The sequence below is a fragment of the Acipenser ruthenus genome, chromosome 26 (assembly GCF_902713425.1).
Source record: "Acipenser ruthenus chromosome 26, fAciRut3.2 maternal haplotype, whole genome shotgun sequence".
In the NCBI taxonomy this organism is placed as follows: Eukaryota; Metazoa; Chordata; class Actinopteri; order Acipenseriformes; family Acipenseridae; genus Acipenser; species Acipenser ruthenus.
The window spans coordinates 25,459,121-25,484,915 of record NC_081214.1 but is presented as its reverse complement, the minus strand read 5'-3'; the positions used below and the strand labels follow the sequence as shown (position 1 = coordinate 25,484,915).

Genomic DNA, 25,795 nt, shown 5'->3' with positions numbered 1-25,795 from the left:
GTAACATTCATTTAGCTTTACAAAAAAAAGTTATGTTGCAGCTGCACAATTACTTATTTTAAAACCATACTTTTATAAAATATTACTAATAATAATACTGATAATAACAAAGACGGTAGGTAGCAGCTTGTAAGTTTTGTTTGGTTCATCTTCCTGCTAATACACTAAATTAAATTACTTTATTTTATTTTTTCATATCCCACCAATCACCTCAAATAGCAGTGCATGCAATTGCTTATTTTTAAAATTAAGAAACTGTTTAGTGTTGTTACATAAGGTAAAAAAATTTAAAAAGTCATGTTATTGTTCTAATATTAGTCTATTGTCTTATTTAACAGAACAGAAACTATATCTGATTATCCCTTATTTATTATTAATAAATAAGAACTCTAGTTTGTCTCTGCTTTTATTCTTGTATAACTGTCATGTGGCACAGCACAGAATTTCTCCCTGCATATTCCTCTAGGACTTGTGCTAGCTGATGTTTCGCACAGTACGGTGTCAAGGTGCTTGGCAAACAAAATATAAAAATGAAACAGTATAAAAATGAAACAGAGAATGACAATGGAACTAGTGTAAGAAGAGAGAGAGTACAGGGATTTTTTTCAGTACATGCCTTCTCCATTTTAACGATTCAGAGATATTGGTCCTCAAAACCTCACTGAGGAAGTATTGAGATTCACCCTTTCCTCAACTTCAGCAAAGCAGGATGGCTCAGCATGTGTTAAACACAGTTCTAACTGATAAGACTCTGCAAAGCAAAGAAAGCCTGGGGGAGTATAATGGAAGCAGAGCTACATGGATAAGGGAGAATATGCACACCTTTAAAAAGGACCAGGAAAGCAGTGAAGCATGTTATGCACCACTAAGAATAGAGACAGTGTTACTGGTACTTTTTGAAGCAACACAAGTGTAATGAATTCCAGGAAATACCAATTATCCATTACAGTAATACTGTGAGGCAGACTAGGAGGATTTTTGTTGTATTTGTAAACAATTATACTAAAATACAGGTTGTTAAGTTCATGTAAATATTACTCCCAAGATCACATTACACTCAGCCTTGGAAAAACCATTTAGTAACATTTTAGTTTTATTTTGAAAATATTCTAAAACATTTACAACTTTTACAAAAATTTGATCCGAGACAGATTTAACAAAAAAGAAAAGTACTTTCTGATGAACTATTGCACACACTATCGGATTCTTCCTCAGCACTAATAAAACGTATTAGTTCAAAAAAATTATTATGATGCAGTTCCTGCCACCGGACCCGTTCTGTTCCTCCAAAACAATTACAGCTACAGCTTGCGTTTTGTGACTTTTCCACTGTCAAACTCTCTAATCTATTTTGACAGATCATAAGGTAGGTCTGGACTGTATTTACAGGAGCAGCATTGCACTTGCATTATTCATATTATTTATAATACCAAAGTGTGTCTGTTTATATTCTTGTATTTGCTGTCAAGTGCTACAATGCAGAACTGTGCCCAGATAGTCCTCTCGGACTTGTGGTAGCTGAGGTTTTAGAGACTACTGAGGAAACAGTTCAACACAGTGCAACAATGCAGTATAAATAAAACAATAAAAGGTTGTTTTGGTCTGAAGATGAATGAATTTGGAGGAAGTCTTTAACAGCTGAATGCATTGCTCATCTACGTAATGTCAGGCAAACACAGCTAGAGATGAGGTTTCATTTTGCAGTCATCTTGAATGCATCGATTTATTTGAACTGATTGTCGATCAATGTGCCCTTCATCTTCGCCTTCTTTGCTTCCAATTCAGCCTGATGGGGGAGGAAATGATAACAGAAGATTGTGAGAAAGCATAATAATTACACATCATCTTGCCCCAAACAAATAAATAACGGTAATTAATAAAAACAGCAACTAACCATTACCAAAAAAAAAAACCAAAATAAAAAAAAAACCACAACATAACAGATTCATAATGTCTGGCAGCTATAACAACTTTATTGTTTTGTCTTCAAAATGTCTATAAATGACTGCACATAATACTGCTACAGCTTTATGTTGCTGTTTGAAGAGATAAGAGTATAATCAAAATTAGAAAGTCATGCAAATGAACTGCTACTGCACTGTCCCCCTATTCAAGGTACTGCCACAAAACTGGCTGGCGTATTTAACACTATCTTGGGAACCACATACACATGCAAATTAAGCAGAACCAAACAGTACTGTCCCTGGGAGAAAAACATTAGCTACTTGGAACCAGTTACAGTCAAAAAAAAAAGAAACAGTTGAGACAAAACAGGTTTCAGAGACCAGTTTAAGACAAGCTCTGTTAAATGACTGCAGTCTCGAGGTGAAAGATGGGTTTGCAAAAACTACGTATAGTTTAGATAACATCAAAGTGCAGATCTGAAAGGCAGAAAAGCTTTCACAAGAATATAAAGTAGCTGTCCTCCTCCTGATAAACAAAACAATGAATGCTACTGCAGCAATTTGTAAAGCATAGCTGGAAAGGTGTTTGTAAAAGTGTCAGTGAATGGGATAACAGCGTGTGTTAATGGGATTAAGAAACAAAACCAATATAGGATTATGAGATGAAAGAGAACAAATCTTCCCAAGGCAGACTGCAAGCTTGTTTATGGATAGCACATGTGTTGATCATCTTCAATAAGGGTATGATGCTGAAGCTATTTGGGTTGAAAATCAGGGGACCACATTTGACAAGACTGGATCTTTTGAGCCTTAAATACAATTATTTTTTAACATGTACAGAAATGTTGCGTAGAGATGGGGGAAGATCGTAGGACAATCACATTAAAAAGAAGACTGTCGGATGTTCAGACATAGTCTAGAGACTTAACACGATCGACATCTACAGGTTGGGAAATCGGGGTGTCTTTTTAATAAGAACACAATGTGCTGGATATTTACATATTACCATTATTCAGCATGTCATCCGACACTCTTTTGTGTTAATATGACTGTTGGGGTTATATGGGGATTTATAATGCTTAAAATACACATTTCCGAATAAACAACAAGGTTTAAAAGACGGAGCACTGATTACACTACAGCTTGCATCTAATTTTGGAATCTGTCTTGTCAAATCTATCAGAATGTTTAAATGAATCTCTTGGAAAGGAACACTGTAGTCCAGTTTAATTTAAGTTGAAAGAAACTTTCCTTAAAATACAAGTTGTGCAAACAGAATGCTTCCTGAACGTGCACAGAGTGATCGCAGGACTCTGTACACATTCACAGAGTATCACTCTCGTCATGGTTTGCAGACATGTACACTGAGAGTACAGAGGATAGAAATGGGAAGTTACCAGCTCCTGCAGTCTCCTCTTGCTCATGCCCTTCCGTTCCAGCTGCTTCTCAATGACTTTGGCATTCTGTGCATATGAATCTGCAACTTCCCTCTGTTTGAACAAGAACACAACGTTTAATCCTGCAAATTTCAGAACTCCTTCAATTGAACCTTTTACCTTCCGCAGAGCTAATGTGGATCGTTACTGCATACGGGTCCCTCTGAATCATCTTGTCAGGTGTATAATTATATGCAACAGCAAGAATATTTCATTAATCTAAACAATCACTTTAGGTGTGCTTCAACTAATGTGAAACTGCAGTCTTTGCCTTTAAAAAATACAATGTAAATCTCAAGGACTTTTCTGAATAATGTATGACTATAGATCAATGAATTTGTCAAAGCTCTGTGGAAGAGGTATACCTTTTTATTTCGATTCCAATCCTTTTATATAAAAGAGAAAAGGCTCTCGTCTTTGCAACTTAAAGCATCCTGGTTTATTTTATTAATAGTACAACCATAACAAAAGCTGAAAGAAGCACAAACACCACAATATGTAGACTTCCCAACCTTCCCCACTCTCAATGTAATCTAACAAAGTGGACAGTCTACACATCAAGGCTACACTTCCTTTTTTGTTAAGGTTAACACTCATATTGTCCAACTGTAGCTCTTAGAGTGCTGATCTAATGCAAGTAATTAATAGACACATAAAATAGAAATATTTCCTGAACCAATGTCAGTCCTGCTGTTTTTTAAATTGTGCTTGAGCATGATAAGCTGTATACAATTTTAAGTAAATGCATAAAGAAATGATCTGATCCCACAAGACGAGGCACTGTTAATACGAAATCTTTCAGAAATGAATGGTACAAATCATGTATTTTGTTCCCTGTACTGTACTGTTCTGTTTGAAGATGCAAGGACTTGCTTTATATTGTAACAGCACTGCCTTTTATCTGAGATTTTGACATGAAGCAAATGCTTACGGGTAGGAAAAGAAGAAAACAAGAGAGAATTCTTTGGTAATCTTATTTATTTTTTGGTGTTTAGAATGCACGTCATTGCACCTGCATTACTGAATCAGAGCCTTAGGGAATTATTCAGAAATAACGATATTGTTGAATAAGGGAAAAATTCAACCAGATCTGTAGCAAAACAAATTGCAGTGTAAATACAACACTGTTTTTGAGTGGTGTGTGGAATGGACTGTGTATTGATTTATTGTTGGGATGCATAGTGCGAACCCAGAGTAATATGAAAGAATGTAAAATAACAGCACACTGTTTATTGTACAATGTAGAAGATGTGTTGACCATTTTAAATGTACTCTTGTGATGAGTGCAGACAAGGCTAAACTGTGGAAGCATTGGCTTTCAATAATCTAATTTATCTGTTGGAATTTAAGATAATCTGCGGAGAACTCACTGCTTCAATCTCCTCCTCCTCTTCATCAATGGTCGACACAGTGACAGAGCTGAACTTCCCCATATCCTTTGTCCGCTTGGTCATCATTACCTTCAGGAGTGAAAAGAAAAGGTCGTGAGTGATGGCCCTAGAAAGATTTCTTTGAAATTATTATTGTTGTGCATCAAGCGAGGCTGCCATTAGTTTGCTTGGATCTTTGTCCAATCAATCCCTTTGGGTTTGCAAGACAAGAACAAAAAAAAAAAAAAAGGAAAAAGGGTCTACTTGCCCCAGAGGTGTAGGAATAATGTAACAGAGAGCTAAGAATGGAGCATTTGAAAAGGTCGTGTAGCCCAGGCAGCAACAGTGCTGGGATATCTTCCCACTGCTTTGTATAAAATGACAGTATATATACAGTATATTAAAAAAAAGACTGTAAGCCTGTTCTTCCAGGAATCCAAAACCAATAGAGGTATGCAAGCAACTGCACACTGTATGCTTCTAGCTAAACATTCGTGTGGCATGCTATCTGTACAGGGAAATGGCACAAGGCAAAATCAACTGAATCTGTATCTCACAAATTGACTGAAATGGGCAAGTTTCACTACTTTGGGAAAGCTTAACAAAAAGTAACATTTAATGTGCCCCTACCGACCAATCATACATCTTCCTTGGTTAGAGCTTCGTTAGTTAGAGCCTCGCTGTTGTCTACAGACTGCAACACAAGGTTTTCGACTGCTTAAATCTCTCATGAACAAAGCAGAAGTATTGCCTTCAGTGATGGGGGACAAGCAGGCTTAACAAGCTTTTCTTTCTAGCCCATCGTCTCATAATTCTTGACCAGAACACAATCTATATCATTGCTTACAAAGGTAAGATAGCATGATAATTAAACTGACACCACTTATCAAGTACAACACCTGATTTAAGTCCACAGGTGCTTCACAGCACAGCTTTGCTCTTTGTTTTTATTTTGTTTCACATCTTATTACATTTCACATCTCCCGAAGAGAAAGGAGATATCTGGGATAAAGAAAATGCCCTCAATTTCAGAGCCCGAATTTATCAGTAATCCTCAACAGACCTGTTCTCTTCACGGGTGCGTTTAGTTAACCACGAAAACAATGATGGCATCAACTTTTGCCGATTAAAATCTATCAGTTACCAGACACAAGCAACCAAGGAAATTGAATTGAGGAGAACATCTCTGGAGATAATTTGTGTCCTCGGGCACAAGTACAATAACAATAAAAAAGAATAAAAAGAAAGAAAGATGAAATCGATGCAACTAGAAGGTCTCAAAACACATTTACAGGAAGTGCTAGTTTAAAAGTTTGTGAGGGAAAAAATGCACACACACACACTACATATTGTATGCATCTTTCTAAAGAAAAGGATTTTAAAATTGAATTTGGTTCATCACTATTGAATAAAGATATGTGCTAACCCCGGTCCTTTGCAAATATATTATACCCTGCATTTTCACTGAGGCCCTTTGTATGTGCAAAGAAAGATTAAAAACCACAATAAGACCAAAAGCATTTTGTAACATGCATTCAAAATAATAAATAAGCAAACTACCTAAAATAATATTTTTATTAAAAAAATTGGCCAGTTTAAAAATTCTCCTCTAAACCCTCTACAATTCCCATAAATGGGAACAGGGTTAGAAGTGAGCTGTTGACTGGAAGAGAATCTATTCAAATAGATACAATCTGACAGATTCTAAATGTGCAAAGAATTACAGCTCATGACCACCTACTCATTCCAGGTCTAGCGGTGTTACTGAGCCATCAGATACTATCTTACATTTACAGAATGTTACACTACACTGCTTCAATTACCCAACGACAGCCCACAGCAAAACACCAAGTAAATAACATCTGCTGTGACCGTGCTTCTGAACATGACAGTTTAATGGACCTATGATTGATTTAAAAAATAAAAAATAAACACACTACCGAAATGTAACTGCATTTCTGTGTAGAGCTACTAACACAGGATATTTTGCTCACTTGGCTTTTAACATCTAATAACAGGTTTCTTATTTATGGTGACGGATGCTTTTCAATGGATGGTGTTCGGCTGCCAGGGGACCACAACAGTGTACTGCCATACTATTTATAAAAAATAAATTAACAAAAAGCATCGCCCATACAGGGAGCCATCCAGGCGCTTTATTCGAAAGACTAAATATAGATTCTCAGCAGGTTACTATTAGTAAGTGGGAAAACATGCCCTGTAAAGCAGCGCTGTACAGACAGTAAAGCAGTTCCAACAAAGGGAATGCTGAATAAAACACATTACACTTTTCATATTAGAAGCTGGAATTTTCAAAGAGAGTGCAAAACCAACCCAGGCAATACTGTCATGTTCTAGATTTCAATGGCTACTGCCTGAAACATTCAAGTAAAAAGACCTGGTTTACATACTCTGACTTTCTTGGGAGCCTCCTGTTTCTGACTGTATACACTTGTAGTCCCAAATCCTTGGCCAAATTTAACTACTGCTCCGTCCACAATGAATGTTACTGGGGTGTTTTTCATTTGGTGTTGGTAAAACAGCAACAGCCCACATCTGCAAAAAATACATATATTGTGTCTAAAGAGCTGTTTTTCAAACAGATAATGAAAAAAAGTAAACTAAAGCATGCTTAAGGTCAGTAATGTGCCACTTCACAGCTATTTGTTATAATCAATAAATCACTGGGTGGGTGGGTGGGTCGGTTACAATTGAATCTTGCTGTGAACCTCAGGGCAGCACATTTTATTTCCCTTTGTTGTAATCTTTCAAATCAATTTAAAAACATAACAACTTGTAATGCTTGAATAATACAAGTTGTAAGAAATTAGTCATGACAGAGAGTGGAAAAGTGGAAATATGAAAGCTCTACCAGGCTGAATATATTTATTATCCAAGTACGCAATCAAAGGTTACCTTTATGTATGGTTTTAGTTCTACAGTATGTGTACAACTTTGACATGAACAGTGCCAGTATGTAAACATCAAAACCACACTTAACATCCCACCGATAAAGGGTTTTCACAAAGACAGAACTGATATATTTGGTAAACGGCATTCTATCACTGACAGCAATTTTGTTGGTAGGGCTATAAATCTGCTATATTTATAGTGCAGCCAAAATTAAATTCAATCCAAGTCTGTCAAAAGCATGGAGCGTACTTGATGAACAGTAATTTAGAAGAATATAATTGAACAGCAGCTTTTTATAAAAGACAAGAAAAAAATAAAAAGTAAAATTTAAAAGTCTACTGTAATTTGTCCAGCTTTAAATGCCAAATAGATCACACTGTACATATGCATATTTTAAAATTCACAAAGGTGGGAGGGGGGGGGGGGGGAGAGAGAGAGAGAGATTTAGACAACCATGACATTCTGTTAAATGCATAACCACATCTAAAGCGAAGTGTTGTTTTAATACATCCATTTTAAAAAGTGCATGATTGTTCCTATTTTTCACAAAATGAATAGCTGTGGTTATGCATTTCACAGAATACTAACTGGCAGCCCCTTTTTCATGAACACTTTCCCAGGATACCAAGACTGAACTTGTGATAGACACTAGTATAGATATTTATTAGGCTAGGTCAACAGCACCACTATTCAATTCTGCAAGGAAATTAGAGTAGACATTCCCTGGTATAATCTACCTTGGAAGTGTAATATAAATAAGACTACCGGTTTTTATTGCATTAATTAAAAACTAAAATTGGAAACACATTCTCAGAGTCTGCAGAGTCACACACTGCAGTACATAATCTGTCATTTCATTATTACTGGGCTTAAGCTGCCTTTGTGGCTTTACCTCCCAGATGCAAAAAAATACAGCTGTCAGTTATTCAGAATGACAGTTCCCAAATATTACCAATGGCACAAAAAAGAGGTCTTATCAATTGATTGACAGGCCTGTCTTATCTTAACTACTATCAAAGAGCTAGCATCACCAGAAACAGCATGTGCGATTGTGGCACAGCATTATACATATTGTCACAGTTGTTTTCAAGTTTCATCAGATAGAAGTAAACACAAAATAGATATGAAATAAATCCTGTTTTTACTCAGCAGAAACAATCACCTGACAGCACTTTGCTTTTCTAGATTAGACTTATCAGTACCAAAAAAAAAAAAAAAAAACACGTTGGAATGGTTTGTGTATCTAGAAATGTTTTAGGATTTAAATGCAATACTTACTTCCCACACTTCTTTCGAAACTGTCTTTCTATACCCTCAGGCCTGAAAAAATTAGATATTTAAAAATGTAAAACCACATTATTTATAAACCTTGAAAAGTATTATTACCATGATTATCATCCTTGAGGATATTATGAAAGATTACACACCATCTTGGTATTTCCAACAGGTATATTGAAATGAGTGAGCATATATCTCTACCCAAATCAGAACATCAATATCAATCTATATACAGCAGTGTGCAAATGTATTAGAACACCCCTTTGCTTCGGTTTTGATTTGGCGGGCAAATGAAATCAAGCCACTGTAACTGAATCTTGGTAAACTGCTAAAAATAGGCAAATTAGTGATTGTCTAATTATGTAATCGATTACTTTAACAGGCCACACAAGCAATTAATTTAAAATAGTAAAAGAAAAAGAACACATAGCCACACAAGGCTTTTTAGAAGTGGTTTAAGGTTGCATTCACACTGGGTCAGTTGCAGACTCAGTTCGTTTAGTTTGAATCAATGTGCTTGCTGTTCACACTTACCTGCGAGCAAAGGGACCGAGTTCATTTGGATGCGAGCTAAAGCTGCTTTTTTTTAAAGTTTAGTTTTAGTTTGTGTTCACAATGCAGTGTGCAAGTGCACTCGGTTAGTTTACATGGTGTGCATATTGAAAGAGGGCAGCTATTGATGTATTGCTCTGGTTTTTAATATAGCAGGTTTTAGACTCTTACAAATCGCTGTGGAAGACAGCACTGGGGGAGCACTTCCCTAATTTCATTAATACATTTCTTGAATGGTGCAGTATGCAGTTTATGCAATTCTGCACTGTTCTCTTACTGTCGGCATTAAACAAAGTCATTTTAGAACCCACTGAATATTTTACTATTTGTGAGTTTCGTTCAGTTCAGCTTGGATTTTGGTGTCTGACCATATTTATCAGTTTTTCACACTGTCCATGTAGTTTAGGATTACCAGAGTGAAAAACCGGGGTGTTTATTTTTTTTCTTAAATTGACGCCGTAGCAACTCTGAAACCGTTAAAGCATTATATAAAATAACACAATAATAAGTTTCAAAATTAAACATCGGGTGCATTTATTGCAGATGATAACGCAATATTTTCTTTATATTGTCATCTAATCAAAACATATTAAATGTACAAAGAGGCAGATTATAAAAAATAAAAAATAAGATCACCTACCGTTTAAAGATAATCAGAATGGTTAAACAATAATCCATACAATATTTTTGAATGGCGCCAACAACCTAATAAATTAGGTCTGAACATCACACGAGTCGTACCAAACCACACCAAGTGCGGACCAAACCCTCTAAACAGACCCAGTGTGAACACAGCCTAAGAGGCCTGATTAAAGTACAAAGTGGCCTAACATTTACACACAAAGAGCCTATTGCTTCTGTATCACCAATTATTGACTGAAAACTGAAATGCTCACACACAGAGGTTTTCATGCAGGCAGATATATGCTGCACTGCACTGCACTGCACTGCACTGCACTGCACTGCACTCAACTGTAAATCCTCTCTACAGCTCCATGTAATGGTTCCTTAAAGAGCAGGTAGTAATTTAAGGCTTGGCTAGCTGCAGTTTTGAACTTGTTTTTGGAGCGCCTCTTCTATTTGATATCATTTTGATTCATAATCGTATATTATTTATTGCATTTCTCTTTCCAGAAAATGATACATCCAAATGATATTCCCTGATAAACAACAATTCCCCCAAGAAGCAACCTTTTTGACCCATTTCAAGATGTGAGCCGTACCGACGGAGGTAAACGCTCTCATCTTCTTCAATGTTACAGAATTTATGAGCGTGTTTGGCTGCATCTATCACCCTCGCTCGGTCCCGGGGCCTCATGGGCAGTTTCTCCACCAGACAGTCTGTAGAATCAAGGAGATCAGGATTACTGTTCAGTAATGAAACACTTCACTAACTTGAGATCAAAGAAAGCCAAGCTTCCTGGTGTAAAATCATATCGACACATCTGGTATTATATGGCCTGAAGGCAGAAAAGTAAGTCTGAATTTAGTGTCTGAATCTTTTTAAAATAACTTTTAAAAAGGACAGTAGTTATAGATACAAGGCACAGGAAATTATATATATATATATCTATATATATCGAGAGAGAGAGAGAGAGAGAGAGAGAGAGAGAGAGAGAGAGAGAGAGAGAGAGAGAGAGAGAGAGCAGCCACTTCATGGTACATAAAACAACCTGCAAGATACAAGGTTTAAGGAGATGCAATGCAAAATCCCAGTGTGTTTATGGCAGAATCAGCGATAACCGATGAGATCTGATGAGAAAAAGACTGAATTATAGACCTTTTAGGTCCTGGGATAATGGGGATTTCTGTCAACCTCCAGGCCAGACACTGATTGACAGAACATATTATTGTAGTAGCTGCTTTTTTTCTCTGCAGGTCTCTCCTGATGGATTCACTGCCGTTTTGAACTAATAAAAAGACTATTCCAACCCCAGAAGGTCCTAAAATAATGGGCACACCTGGTAACCCGTGGCTGCAGTTTATTAGAATATGTGTAAAGACACTTATTAAACCAATTAAGATTTTGAAGGTCTACATCTATAGTCAGCAAATAGATTAACACTGTCATCTTTTAGGAGTATAACGTTGTATAACCAGGGTTTGCCAAATAAGGAGGAAAACCTCCATTCTGGTTTTACTGAAATGAAACATGTGGATATGTTGATAATAATAAGTACCAGAGTACAGAAGGCTGGGCAGTTATTAATGGAGACTAGCCACATTAAAGTATCGTGTAAAACTGTGCCCCCAAGCACAGGAACATAAGCAATTACTGCATACATGAAGGGCCAGAATATAATACTATAGAGGGAAAATAACCTTTAGGGCATTATCAAATTTCCTGTGGAAGACTGGGAAATAATTCACAATTCAGTGCTGTGCTGCTTTGAATGCAGAGATTCCTGCTTTCTTGATTAGCCACTGCAGCTGAGGCTGAAATCGATTATTTATTTACCATGTCACCAGCAGACTGATGATAACTGAAGCCACAGAAAATCTAAATACCCCTTTGATTTTCATTGTAAAAAAAGAAAAAGAAAAATAAACAACTTTTTTTTCTGCTTCCGTAGTTCAGCTGAACCCCAAAATGTTTGAAGCTTGCAGAATCTCAGAAAACAGACAGATCAGATTGTTCACCATTAACACCTAAATGATTTCTTTCTGTCCTATGATCAAATAAATCATGAAATCAAAACCTGCTTTCTCTTTTCTTTAACATGGCTGCCTGCTAGAACATTCTTTGAACTGATCTAATCTACAAACTACATGGGTGACTTTCTTTCATGTTTTAATTGCCAGGTAACCTATAAAGAAAATAAAATGTGCAAAACAAGAATAACCTTAATCTGTCATCCATCTCCAACAATATGAGATGACTGAGATCGAAGAGCTATTCACTTCTCAACAACCAGCCACACAGAAGATTCCTATTTGAGAAGAACCAAGTCAGAACACTACTGGCTCATACTAAATTTACTGTAGTACTGCAGGAGTTTCCAAACCCTTTTGGATCGCAGGCCTCTACAATATGCTGATGAATTTATAGAAATGTAAACAATTTTTAAAAAGTTGATATATATTCTTCCAGCCTTTTAAATTGAAGATGTAAAAGGAAATGTGTTCTTTTAAAGCACATAATCCAATTAAACAGGATTCCTTTTTTTTTCTTTTACCTACAAAAAATGCATTTATTTTTCAACAAACTTCCCCCCTTTCACCTCATTCTACAAAAGCATCCTTCAACACAATTACCAGCTTCCTGAGAAGTCCACAGAATGAAATCTAATTAGATCTTCATAATGCTTGGGGGGGAAAAACAGTATCAGTTTCAATGCCAATTTGCATTTCAAAAAACTGATTGTATGAGTAATTGATACCAAACAGAAGAAACACATATTCCACTTTCTTAAACAGGCTCTATGAAAACATGACTGGGTACCTTGTTAATGTAAAACATGTCTTCATATCCTAAAAACATTTACATAGCAAGAATAAGTCATGAATATGTAGGCAATGTTAAGGACTTACTTCACTTGCAGGTAGACACAGTAGAGTGCGCCACAAATAAATCAACTTGATTCGAGTTACACACCTAACACAAATATATTGTAGATGTCTTTTTTATTATTATTTTTTATTAGTTTAAAGTTATTTATGAACATTTAGATGAATAGTAAACACTGCAACTCGTTATTGACTGATTTTTGGATAGAAAATCTGCAGTTAGGTTGAATTGGCTGTTGAGGATTTGTCTGATGCTTGTGTTTTGTTTTTTTTGACAAATCCAGTTAACTGGAAGATCACAGGACTGCAGTGACATTGTACTGGTTAAAGCTGCAGTGCCCAACACCATGACCAGTTTAATACATTCTGTGTACTCTAGTCACCAGAAATCAGCCCTTTTCCCAAATTACAGCCAAACAAAGTAAACATACTTGTGTGTCTCCATTCAGCAGCCAGAGGTTTCATGAATTTAATCAGGGAACCAAAACGAAAATGTAAAACAAAAAAGGAGGTTATAGATCTCTTGAAATAGATTTGTTGTGATTAACAGAAATGCATGATATTTTCAAGAAATAAGTTTTCAAAATGTATTTTTAAAACTAATGTTGTAAAGGTATCTTACTACATATGTTTTGTCTTGGATATAAAGCCAAATATGCTGTTTGCAACATTAAAATTAGTAAAATGTAATTAATTATCCTGGCCAAGAGCAACTCTGAATGTCATCTTTATTTTAAGAAACAGACAGCCAAGCTGCATCCTTGGCAGATTTTAAAAGTAAAGACTGGGGAGTAGTCTTGCCCTTGGAGAGTTCTTCTTCATTTTCCTTAGGCCCAGTTTCCCTATCATCTTCCATATAAAGGGCTGAATGAACATACTGTACAGGACATTTTCCACCAAAAACATATTCAAAACATTAGCTGGGGAAGCTGGTGGTGAAATCAGCACAAATGTCAATGTCTGCTTGTTGTGTGGGATACATATGACATCACAAGCGATCTGAATCAAGTCTGTATGTATATGTAACAGCAACATAGGTAGTACAAGAACAGTGCTAATCAGGGTCTGTGAAACCACCAGTAAGCGCATTTACCTACTCATGCAGATGAAACGAATCTTGCAGGACTGAACTTCAGGAGATTTTAATCAAGTGCTGGCAGACCTAGTAGCAGAAGATATAGTAGCAAACTACATTGTATTTTATAACCGTCTACAACAAGTAGGCATTAAAGTTCTGTTGATTTTGGAAAATGTATCAGCTAAACTATTATCCTGTGTCTTTAATCTAGTGGAAGATGACAGGGAACCAAGGTGTACACTTGCTTTGTTAGAAACATCACTTACAGTTACATGAAAACTAAACCACACTGCGTGACTAGTACCAGTAGCTGGCCCAACTTTGTAAAATGTGCATAAGTCATTGGATGCATTGCAGGAAGCTATGTTTTCATAAGTGTATGTACTGTACTGCTCATTCAGTATAAAAAATGAATACATACATACATACATAAAAATTAAGTGTTTGATAATGTTATCAGGTTGTCCACTGGAAACTAATCTACCGGTAAGCAGTTACTGCAACAAGTTCTGTACAGCAAGCTCAGAAACAAGTAAATAACTAACGTAGCAGTGCTCTGTATGTTAACCGATCGTACGCTGGGAGGGTATACGACACTAATTGATCCAAGATTCTCTTACTGGAACCCGGACCCCTTAAATCCCTTTTCCATACTAAAGTACCCCTATACAGTCCCCCCCTACCCCCTCCTCTTTTCTGTTCATTAAATGATAATGATATATTGTTTCTTTCGTCAGACCAGATTCCTTAATGCCTTATTCCTAATCGTAATAATTCAGAACTTAACTACTGATGAGAAGGAAAAATAAATAAAAAGTACACACATGCATACATTTTAACATAAAAAGTGCCGTGTCTCCTACGTTGTGTAATTTAGGAAGAACTCTGAAAATACTGTTAAACTTAACTGACATAATTCTACACGCCATCATACGTGGCTCTCGCAGTACAGCTAGTGCTTCCTGACGCAACTGGAATCTATATCTATGTGCAAATAACCCTCCCTTGCAAAGCAAGTTACCGCTGTTGTATTTTAAAGGTGGCATGGCCCTAGCATTCAGGGAAGCTGTCTAACCGAGGCCCAGGCTGTGTAGGCCTTCCATCGTACAGCAGCATATATAAATAAACTTACCGAGCACCAGAACCATTTGCCCGCAGAGGCAGTAATACACCTGCAGCGGCTTCTCTCCGTCATCGTACTCCTCCCGATCCCGAGTATCAGAACACACTACACTGCGAGACACAACCTTCGGCATTCTGAAGACACAAACATACAACCTTCACAAGACCACAACATAAACACACACGGGCCGTCGAGCATTGATGACGTCAGGAGTCGGACATGTCACGTGACAGCAAAGCCGGCACGCGTCTTCTTAAACACAATCCCTACCCATCGTACAATAAACAAATCAATCGGGTCCACTCCTTTGGGATTCAGGGGCATTATCTAAACCAGACAGTTTTTTTTTTAAGTTATTTTAATTATTTGTTTATTGAGGTTTTCATGCCATATATGATACAATTAATTTTGACATACAAGGACACATTTTCACAGAGATCAGTTGTTAAATAAAATACATTCTACTACTAGTTGGCTACTTGCTCAGTGAATGTGATCTATTTAATATACACTTTCATAATAAGCACTAATTACAGATTTAGTAGCGTTTATTGGGATTTAGAAATAAATAATAATTTAGCAATTTTCTTTGGTATAACCCATTAAGTACCAAATATCTTTCTTTGAAAAAATCGTAAAACAAGATGCATTTGTGTAATTTGATACATTGTAACGATCACTCTGCACAACTGAGAAGCAGTTGCACTGTCCTCCCTAAGGAGATACTACTGGCCCTATTCCTATAGCTAAATAAGTCAGCAAGAGTGACAGACAGCAAAAGCAGGGACGTCAGAGGTGTCAATTTCACGAACAATCGGTTTATTATTGTGAACAATAATGTCAACAAATGAAAAAATGAATGAAATGAATAATGATAAGAAAGTAATTCAAATAATTGCAGGTAACAGGTAAGACATAAGATGGTACAGATAAATATGTAGGGACAAACAGAAGGCTAAACAGATTCGCAAAGTAGGAAATGAATGTAGTGTCCGGAGGGTCTCCAATAAACCCACACTCACAAACACAACACACACAGATAAACAAAAGATGGTGGGAGAATGACAGGTAGGCCCAACAAGTCCAGTAATAGCAGGGTAATTGAAATCCATACAAAGTAACAAAATAACAAAAAAATACAGGAAACAAAGTATCAAATTAAAGTAGAAACAATCCAAACAAAAAAGAAATGATCTCACCCACAAATAAGGCAGTCCAGCAAAGTGTCCCAAAATTATGGTGATTGTAGAAGGTTGAAAACATTGAGTACGTTGAAATTGTTGAGACTGTCCAGTAGTGTTGAGTTGAATGGTGAACAGTTGTTTGGAAAAAATCAGGAGGATCAGGAAAAAATGGAGGCTGTCACACATAAAACAACAAACACTAAACAGACCTAGAAAAACAGCTAAACTTAAACAAGTAACAGTGAAAACAAAAAGAGCAGTTTAGACAAAGCGCAGTGACAAAAGAAAATGAACGGATGCACTGGAATTATCTAAGGGTGGTAATGGATTCACTGAAATTTAAGTAAAGAAAATGCTGTAGTTTAATGGATTCCTCTGAGAAAGGGAGCCTCCCTCAGGCCTGATTGGCCAGCTTTAATACAAGTGCTGGCTACTAAGGAGCTCTGAGATTGGAGGGGTGGAAATCTGAATGAGCCAATGGGGAGAGAGGATGAATAGAGGGTGGTTGCAAGGAACTATGGGAAATGAAGTTTTGACCTGGCCAGGCTACTGACCCTAATTAAAGGGACAGGTGGGTGAGACTTACACCCACATTATGTAGCATGGGAATTGCTACAACATTACATTAAGACTAAACTTTTGCAGTCAACAAAATTAGAGTAAGTTATAACAATATAGTTAGAGAAAATGTAAATAGGTGCAATTATTATTATTATTATTATTATTATTATTATTATTATTATTATTATTATTATTATTATTGTATGGTAAATTAAGTACCATTGTTGAAGAAGAGAGTTCTCCGCCCCCTAAATAACAGTTCACTTTATATTATAATAAGTCAATCTAGGCATATTTCTTATAAAGGGATAAGATGCTGGAACCCATCCCAAAAAAGGGCTGTCGTTATCTTTTCATCGGAGAATCCCCCTTGGGGTTTAGTGCTGAATAAAATGTACACTTTGATGTCTTGCTATGCCTAATCATATGCTCTGTGTGTGTGTGTGTGTGTGTGTGTGTGTGTATATATATATATATAAAGGACTACAGGTGACAATGCTTCAAGGCATTTTGGTTGAATGGCTGAGTGCCCTTGCAGACGACTATGTCAGAGTTTTTATTAGAAATTAAAATGTATTGAAGTGATAAATATTTCTTCTTTTTTTTTGATAATGCTAGTAAAGTAGAGGCAATCCACTCTTCACTTTTGTTTAACTTTTAAGATGTGGTTTCCAGTACTATGTTCTGATACTGCAGTAAAAGAAAAATGAACTGTATGTGTTAGGTGACACTTTTCAGTCACAGAACCGGTGTAATGAATACCTTTTAAGTGATTTGCTCTCAGCCCTGGGAATGACTCAGTAAGGTGAGTGTAAATGGAGAACTAAAATGAGTCATCAGGTCGACAGACAGACCTGTCAGAGCTTAGGAAAACACCGGGGGCATTGAATAGAAACACACTGTTTAGCACAGTTAATAAATTACATGCTTGCTGTAATGCCTTGCTGCTTTAGTCCCCAGGAATGAGATTTGAAAACGATAAAGGGCTAATAGGCAGGTGCTTCTGTACAAGACTGCACAAATGAACACTGTGGAGGAACAGACTCCTAAGAGCTGCCTGTAGAACATAGAAAACTGACAACACCCAGTGATATGTACAGTAGGTACAGGAGTCAAGTTGCATATTTCAAAAATAAAATAAAAAACAGTAATCTTTGAGCTGATTGTGTAAATACAAGTTATGAAATTGGAATTGTTTCTCCCTGGAAAACCAAAGAGCTCTCTAAAACAAAACTAAATTCCTGTGTGTATGTAACCGCACTGAGTAAATGACACAAAGCACCAAGAATATGCCAGTTCTTCCCTGTTGTCTATCTGTCCCTCCTGGGATTCATCAGCATGACCAACATTACAGTTAATTATGAATTGTAATTATTATTATCTTCATAAATGCTTTGTAAAATCATGAGCAGCGATTAGGGTTTTCATTCCCTGCGAGAAAATAATCTGTTCACATAATTCCTCTGTTTGTATCCTGGGACACTATCACCCTTCATGTAAATGTGCTTTATTTTGCTCTTATCAGCCCCTATTTTACTGCATTTAATCCTGTACTTCAGAATACTGTAATCTGCCAAGTTTTTAACCTGTAGTACTTTGTATTTAATCACATCCTGATGTAACTATCACTATTTAATCATATCCTGATGTAACTATCACTATTACCTGCTGTATTATTGAATTGTGGTTTGTCAAACTTGTACTTTACTTGAACAAAAGTTATTGTATTTCTTGCTCTTATTGTATTACTTGTATTGTAACGCTTGAAATGTTTTTGCTTACGATTGTAAGTCGCCCTGGATAAGGGCGTCTGCTAAGAAATAAATAATAATAATAATAAATAATAATAATTATGTTGCACTGAATGAAAGGTCCGTCATTTCCAATGCATAGGCCTACTGCTAAATCCTGTTTATCTCCTGTAGTGTTTGTTATGTAAAATGATTTTATTGTTCTTGGAAATTCGCCTTGGTTTTAATATCCCTTTAATACACACATATTCATAGACATGTGTGATAGAGAGCGAATGAATCCGAGTCAACAATCTCCCTCCCGACCTGTGAGGGCACGGTATAACAGGAACAGTGTGCCCCGGACTGGATGGTTTGACAGTCCATTCCAGGGTCAGTCGGAAGTCAGCCATCCAAAAAGGGGGTGAAGCCACAGTACTAGAAGGCAGCACCTTACTCCGGTAGGCGATGTGTCAGTCATGGATTGGAGGAGAAGTGATTGCACTCGATACCAAAGGAGGCATGACTGAGGGTATATCAGGGGATGTGGCCGAGCGATCTGTTCCTTTGTTATGGTTATGAAAGGATCAGTGAAGGAGTACTGTGTTATAAACATACCGTGAGTTTTTGTGTGTTGTTTTGTTTCTCTATTAAACTGTTACGTTTGTCGTTTACAGAAGGCTAATATCCAGGAGCTGTAGCTAAACAGCCAGCAACTAAACCCGTACTACACGTCACCATTGTGCACGTATGAACCTGTAAATCACCACTTTCAATAAGTGCACTCACTCATTATTATTTCAAGACTAAACCCCGTGGTTTACCTGCGTGATACACATTGTTGTGTAGAGCCAGGTATTATTATTTCTAGTTGCAAAACAAGCAACCAAGCCAAATAAAGAGCTGTTTAACCGTGAACTGTGTTGTTTCAAATCATTCCTGAGCACTGCATCACCTCTACACCTGCGCACTGCAAACCACATTGCCACAACATGTTAATATTTGCCTTAATGTATTCCACAATCTAATAAATAAATTGATACAAGGATCCCCCTGTATATACTGCATGTCTTTGACAGAATGAGACACTTTTTTTTTAAGAACAATTGTTTAAGAACAATTACAATGTTTAAGAAATGAAACAGCAACTGACCCACCTATTCCTAACTTAAATGGCTCATCCTATCAAATACCTTGCTCTATAATTTACTGTAGATTGATTCTTCTCAGGCAGGGTGTTTGCACAGGTTTCAATATGTAATCTTTCTGCACTGCAATTTAATATCTAACAGCAGTCATCATGGGCTGATGACAGCTTACCACATCAGCAAATAAAGTGCAGTAGCTTAGGTCTTTGTCATCATTTCCAGGTAGCCCGTGACCCCAGATGGAGAAGCGCCTTCTTAGAGAAAGAAAAATATAAAGGTAGGACTTGCACCATGAAGCAATGTACTGTTACTCAATTCCTTGGGACTATTAATATCAGTTACCAGGTGAACCAAAGATGGAATTATGCCATTCTTTATACAGCTTCCATTTTTTCATTATAATCATCTTGCAGCTCGAGAGCATGGATCTCAATGGGATTGTTGTTGTATTATCAGAATGTGTGTTTATTTTTTTTTTATGAGATCTATCAGCGTACAATCTATCACTACACTTAATATGTGCAACGTAAAGTATTCTGCAAACATTTTGTACATGCATTGTTGTTTCTGATAATGTAAATAAATTAAATGCTATTTTGTTTTATGTATTTATAATTGCAATAGCATGTTCTGATCTATATATGACATCAGCCCTAAAATGACTAACCTATTTTTGTTTTTTCTCCTCTTGATGTTCAAGTCATGGTTACATAATGTACTAGTTACACTTGCTATCTTGTAAGGCCAGTTCTTTATGACAAATCGATATGAATTATAAAATGATTGATGCATGGATTCTAGCAGCTGCATTTCTCCAGAACAGATGACAACGTAGCTTCCTTTTTACACTTGAAATGTGTGAGCTGCAGACTACATGTCTGGCAAATAAACAAACTCAAGGTGGGTGAAGTGATAACGCCTCTGCTGCTGGCATCTTACAGTATAGTTTCCCTTTCTCTCCCTGTTGAATCAGATGCTGATCTTGGTCAGAAATGATAATTCAGGTGCACCCCGAATCTCTGCAGCCTCCGCTAACTTATAATTTAGCTCAGGCTGATGGCAATGAAACTATTTCTTATTTAAATATATACTATTACATTGAGGACAGCACTCCTGGGAGTGTTAATAGCAGCCCCTGTGTTATACCATGTGTACTCCAAAACATGTGTAATTATTTGTTTCTTTAGGTATAATATCCCTTATAACAGTTACCCATAGTAAAAGCATCACAAAAGGTAAGAAATTATAGTGAAAGCAGCATGGTAAAGCCTAAGCAAGCACTGTAAAGCCCATATAGTTATGGGAAAACATATTTTAAAAATATAGCAAAATAGGGTAAACTATGGCAAATGCATGCACATTTACTATCTAAAGATAGACAACACATTTACAAATGATAAAAATAAAGTGTGTGTCACGTCAGTAGCCTATTTATCAGGGTTCCTATAACACTTGTGTTTGCTTGTGTGGCCATGTGCATGTATGTGTGCGGTTGTATGTGTACAGTATGGCTGAATCTCAGCATGTTTTAGGCCTCAAGACTCTATTTCAGGTATATGGTTCCACTGAGGCTGAGCAAACCTTAGACATCAATGTTTCCTTTGTATTCAGCCGATCAGCATCTTCACCTAAGTTCTGTACATTCTGAATGGCTGCTCACAATCAAACCCCATATGTTTAAAAGAGCGCAACCAATGGCTCGGACCTCATGTGATTCCAGTTCAGAAAATCACAGTTCCATATCCATGCACCATTTGATGAGCGCAAATACACAAGTGTCATTGCATACGAGTGTTAGTTAGGGATGATGTGGATTTAAATAGAGAACTCAGTGAAGGGACGGTGCCCCAGGAGGACTAGAATTCTCAAAGTATTAAAATGACATTGGCTGCCATTGGGATAAATTTACAAAACTGGATTTATAGCAGTGTTAATGTATCAAATGAAGATAAGAAACTACAAATAATTTGCATCATATGTGCTGAGTCGCATGCAGAGATACTGAAGAGAGCCCAGCTGATAAAAGCTTTTAAGTGCCTGCAGGGATCTGCAAAGTAGGAAGTGTTGCCTCCTGAGGGGCCAGTTACACCATATTCTGTCATCTTGATTCATGAGGAATATATTCTGGGAAGCCTGGCAGTTTCTCCTCCACTGTAAAATCTGAAACCTCATTCTCATATGCAATATCCATAGAGGTTAGGCTATTCATTTAATTGTTGTGTGTTCATTATAATTATCACTTTATTTCTTTTATTACAACTGACCCCAGGGGGTGGATAAAACATGCACAAGCCTGTCTGCTCTGCAGGCCTGTGTTTAAATTCTCCAAAACAGCAATTCATAACAATGTTGTCTCTCATTACTGTGCATTTACATAGTAGTTGCGTAGTAATTACATGTGTACTTACACATAAATAATGTTATTATGCACAGTTACAATGTAGTTAATCTTTTTGCATGATATATGTAAGTAAACAATTGTATCAGAAAAGGGTTAGGCTTAGGGTTAGGTTTAGAGTTAGAGTTATATCCTGCCAAAAAAGCACATTAATTACATTGTAACTATACATAATAAGTACACAAGTATTTACTAAGTAACTACTATGTAAATATATAGTAATTAGAGACACTTCATGTAACCACAACTATATATATTTGTTATAAGAAGAGTTCATTATAGTGAAGTTAGCCTATATATATATATATATATATATATATATATATATATATAGATATATATATATATATATATATATATATAGATATATATATATATATATATATATATATATATATAGATATATATATATATATATATATATATATATATATATATATACTGAAACCTTACCACTGTAAAAATGTTACATAAATGCATCTCTCTATTTAACACCATATTGCTCTCTCTTCAAAGAGTTTTTTTAAATACACAGCATCAAAAGTGTAAATGATAAACAGTATATACTATATAGATGAATGAGTGTGTTTGACAATGTAATGGATCTCCTCCTAGGGCTGATGAGTTAATAACATTGACATCAGCATAAGAGTCATACTTACCCCTTGACTTGATAACTTGCTTTATAGTTGAGTGGTAAGACGTTTGTCTTTGAACAGTGAGATTAGTGTTTCCAGTCCAGCCCGCGCCTCTTCATTTCATTCAGTGTGCTGAGATACCAATTCATTACAACAGCATCATTCTACCAGGATTCATATAACCACGTGATCTCTGCTCTTGTTTGTTTGTTTCTCCATCAGAACACATTGATCACACTCACCACCATCTATTGTTTTGTGTGTAATTACTGCGTCACAACATAGTTATTGCTATGTAATAACACATCGTCCTGTGTAACTATGTACTTGTTACAAAGTGATAACATAAAGTATGTAACTATTATTAATGATGCATTACACATGTATCCATTCCGAACCCCAAAGCCACCATGAATTTATCAGTATTATCATGAACACAGGGTCAATAGTAGGAATAAGTATTGATTACTTCATCAATACTGTTTAAAATCCTGGTTACTTGTATTTACATTGTTATTAATGAAATGTCAAATAAAGCATACCTGAAATCTATACGGTATCACCCAGTTTAGCTTAAGCGATCAGATAGGAACAGAGGCCTATTTTCTGATTTGAGAACCCTGTGAAGAATAAATAAAAAATGTATAGTGTTATTTTCACAACATGCTGGAATCTAGTCAGTCAAAGGTTACGAGGGAGATCTAAGTAGAGTAAATGTCATGATTTTTGAAAAATTATACAACAGTGAGCTCACTAAGTGTAGTGGTTCTGTAAATGAGGACTATAGCAATGTGACAGTGCCGTGTGTGTGTGTGTGTGTGAGAGAGAGAGAGAGAGAAAGAGAGAGAGAGTGTATATTGAGAGAGGCACAAGCTTGGAGACTCAGTTACACCAGTAGCACCGCTTCACGCAGAAATCTCTCACTTCTTGGATTAACACACAGCCACTGTGATGCTTCTCTTCTTGGTTATTCCTTATCTGTCTCTTATCATTGCAGTCAGAGGTAAGTCATTCTCTATATCATAATAACAATGCACAGTCCTTGCGTTCAATACTTTCTAAATTGAAGTTGCATTTCTCTAACTAATCAAGAGCGAAATTGTTGACCTGCAGCTATTTTGCAGCTGCAAACTGTCCAAGGCATTTTTTTATTGAATTATTCTGCATGATTACAAATAGAAGTATGTTGTAAAAAGTGAGTATAGATTAGTTTCTAAAGTAAGATTGATGAGTTTAAATGATACACAGTGGGATTTCACTGCATTTAATAATAATGATGATGGTAATAATAATCTTGATAATCATGCATTACTAGAAAGGACTCTAAATAATGTATGCAGGCTATTTTATGCCTTACCTGTGCTAGGCATGGGTGTTTTAGGTATTTCCATTTGCGTGCTTGTTAAGTGTGTATTATCTGTAGTTAAAGATTACTGGGATGCTTAGTATCTGTACTTTTCCTAAAGCTTTATTAAGGACACGGTATCAAGTGTTTATTCAGTGCAATTGTGCTTCACCTGCATTTGTACACCCAATGAGATTTAATATGGATTGACATTCTTATCACCTGAACGGAATACAGCGGTATGGTTCTTAAAATGTTATGTTACTGATATTATAATATAAATTTGAGCCTTTAAGTCAATTGAGAAGCAGACACGTTACCATGAAAATATATATATATATATATAATATACCATATATATAAATATATATAATATATATTATATACCATATATATTAACAGCTTAGTGTTAATGGAACTTATCAGTGTCATACGATAGTGGACATATTGCATATACTTTATTAATAATATTATTTAATGTAATGAATGGTAATAACAAAACACATTATTAAAACATGTTGCTAAGATATCTATTTCAATGTAATTTTAGCCTTGATATTTTGGCCTTTCAGAGAATTTTGTTTGAACATGTATTGGTCAGTGTCATTTTCTGCACTGTAATGATCTTAATTACACACACAGACACACACACGCACGCACACACACACACACACACACACACACACACACACACACACACACACACTCACACACACACACACACACGCGCATATATATACATGTTTTTGCTCAAAAGTGCCAAACTCCCATCATTATGTTTAACATACATTTGGCAAGGGAATGTGTGTTTGAAAACAAACAGTGGATGTACTTATAGTCGTTTGATGCCATGGCAACTGCACTCACATATTTCTATTTAAATCTATTAAAGTGTTTGTGATGTATATAATCAGATTCCTTACAATAACCAGTATGATTTGGTTTTATGGAATATACTTTTCTTTAAACACATTTCTTCTATTGATAATAAGGGTTTGAGGTTGCCCTAATACCATTCAGAGAGGGGGCTGTTGATTGAATCGTTTGTTAATCTGACTCAATTAATTAGCCTAAGCAAAAAACAGGGTTCACCTTCATGGGCATCTTTTGGAAAAAAAAATATGTGTACTGGTGAAATGTCTGTTTTGTAAGTGTAATTATACTGCCCTTAGAAAGGATAATACACTGACCAAGCAGTGTTAGGAAGATATTCAATGGACAAAGCAATCATTTCTGTGGAATGCGTTCTTTTCCCAACTTTAAAAGGCTAAGCTATAAAAAATGACTGTTTAGTTCAAAATCCCTTCTTTGAAAAACCATTACGATTTAACCCTGCTATACAGTACACGTATCAGTTATATCCCATGCAAATAAACGCCTATGCGATTTCAATCCAAGTGCGGATGTATATGCTTGCATGGAAAAGCGTTATTAGATTTATTATTGCAAACACTATTTTTATTACTAATTTTTCTCAATATCAGTATTGGAGAAAGTGTATAATATAGCGCATGTAATTTGATCTTCAGCAGTAGTATCACTGTGACATCAATCATATAAACATTTTGTTGCCTAAAATGATATTAAAAACAGAAGCATTATGACAGTGTGTTTGGTGTATTAACAGATT

General features: G+C 36.1%; 2 protein-coding genes across 2 annotated transcripts in view; one reads left to right on the top strand and one right to left on the bottom strand.

Moving 5' to 3' along the window:
* Window positions 1-1,075: 1,075 nt before the first annotated feature.
* LOC131701689 (STING ER exit protein) lies at window positions 1,076-15,372 on the bottom strand. Its single transcript, XM_059001127.1, has 7 exons — window positions 15,171-15,372; window positions 10,677-10,794; window positions 8,902-8,943; window positions 7,122-7,266; window positions 4,711-4,800; window positions 3,302-3,394; window positions 1,076-1,786 (listed from the first exon to the last, which is right to left on the bottom strand). The coding sequence occupies exons 1-7, from the start codon at window positions 15,292-15,294 to the stop codon at window positions 1,724-1,726; spliced, it is 675 nt and encodes a 224-aa protein (XP_058857110.1). The 5' UTR covers window positions 15,295-15,372; the 3' UTR covers window positions 1,076-1,723.
* Window positions 15,373-23,694: 8,322 nt separating this feature from the next.
* The window catches only part of LOC131701747 (relaxin receptor 2-like), a 31,318-nt gene continuing 29,217 nt past the window's right edge, over window positions 23,695-25,795 (top strand). The window contains exon 1 of the mRNA XM_059001518.1: window positions 23,695-23,823. Coding sequence (XP_058857501.1) covers window positions 23,772-23,823 — 52 coding nt within the window. The 5' untranslated portion in view covers window positions 23,695-23,771. The remainder of the gene's footprint in view (window positions 23,824-25,795) is intronic.

Excerpts from the sequence above, each read along its gene's own strand:
- LOC131701689 (XM_059001127.1), bottom strand. The coding sequence starts at position 15,294 with ATGCCGAAGGTTGTGTCTCGCAGTGTAGTGTGTTCTGATACTCGGGAT. Across the intron at positions 8,944-10,676 it reads GAGAGCGTTTACCTCCGTCG|GCCTGAGGGTATAGAAAGAC; the intron begins GTACGGCTCACA and ends TAATTTTTTCAG. Across the intron at positions 7,267-8,901 it reads TTTCGAAAGAAGTGTGGGAA|ATGTGGGCTGTTGCTGTTTT; the intron begins GTAAGTATTGCA and ends TATTTTTTGCAG.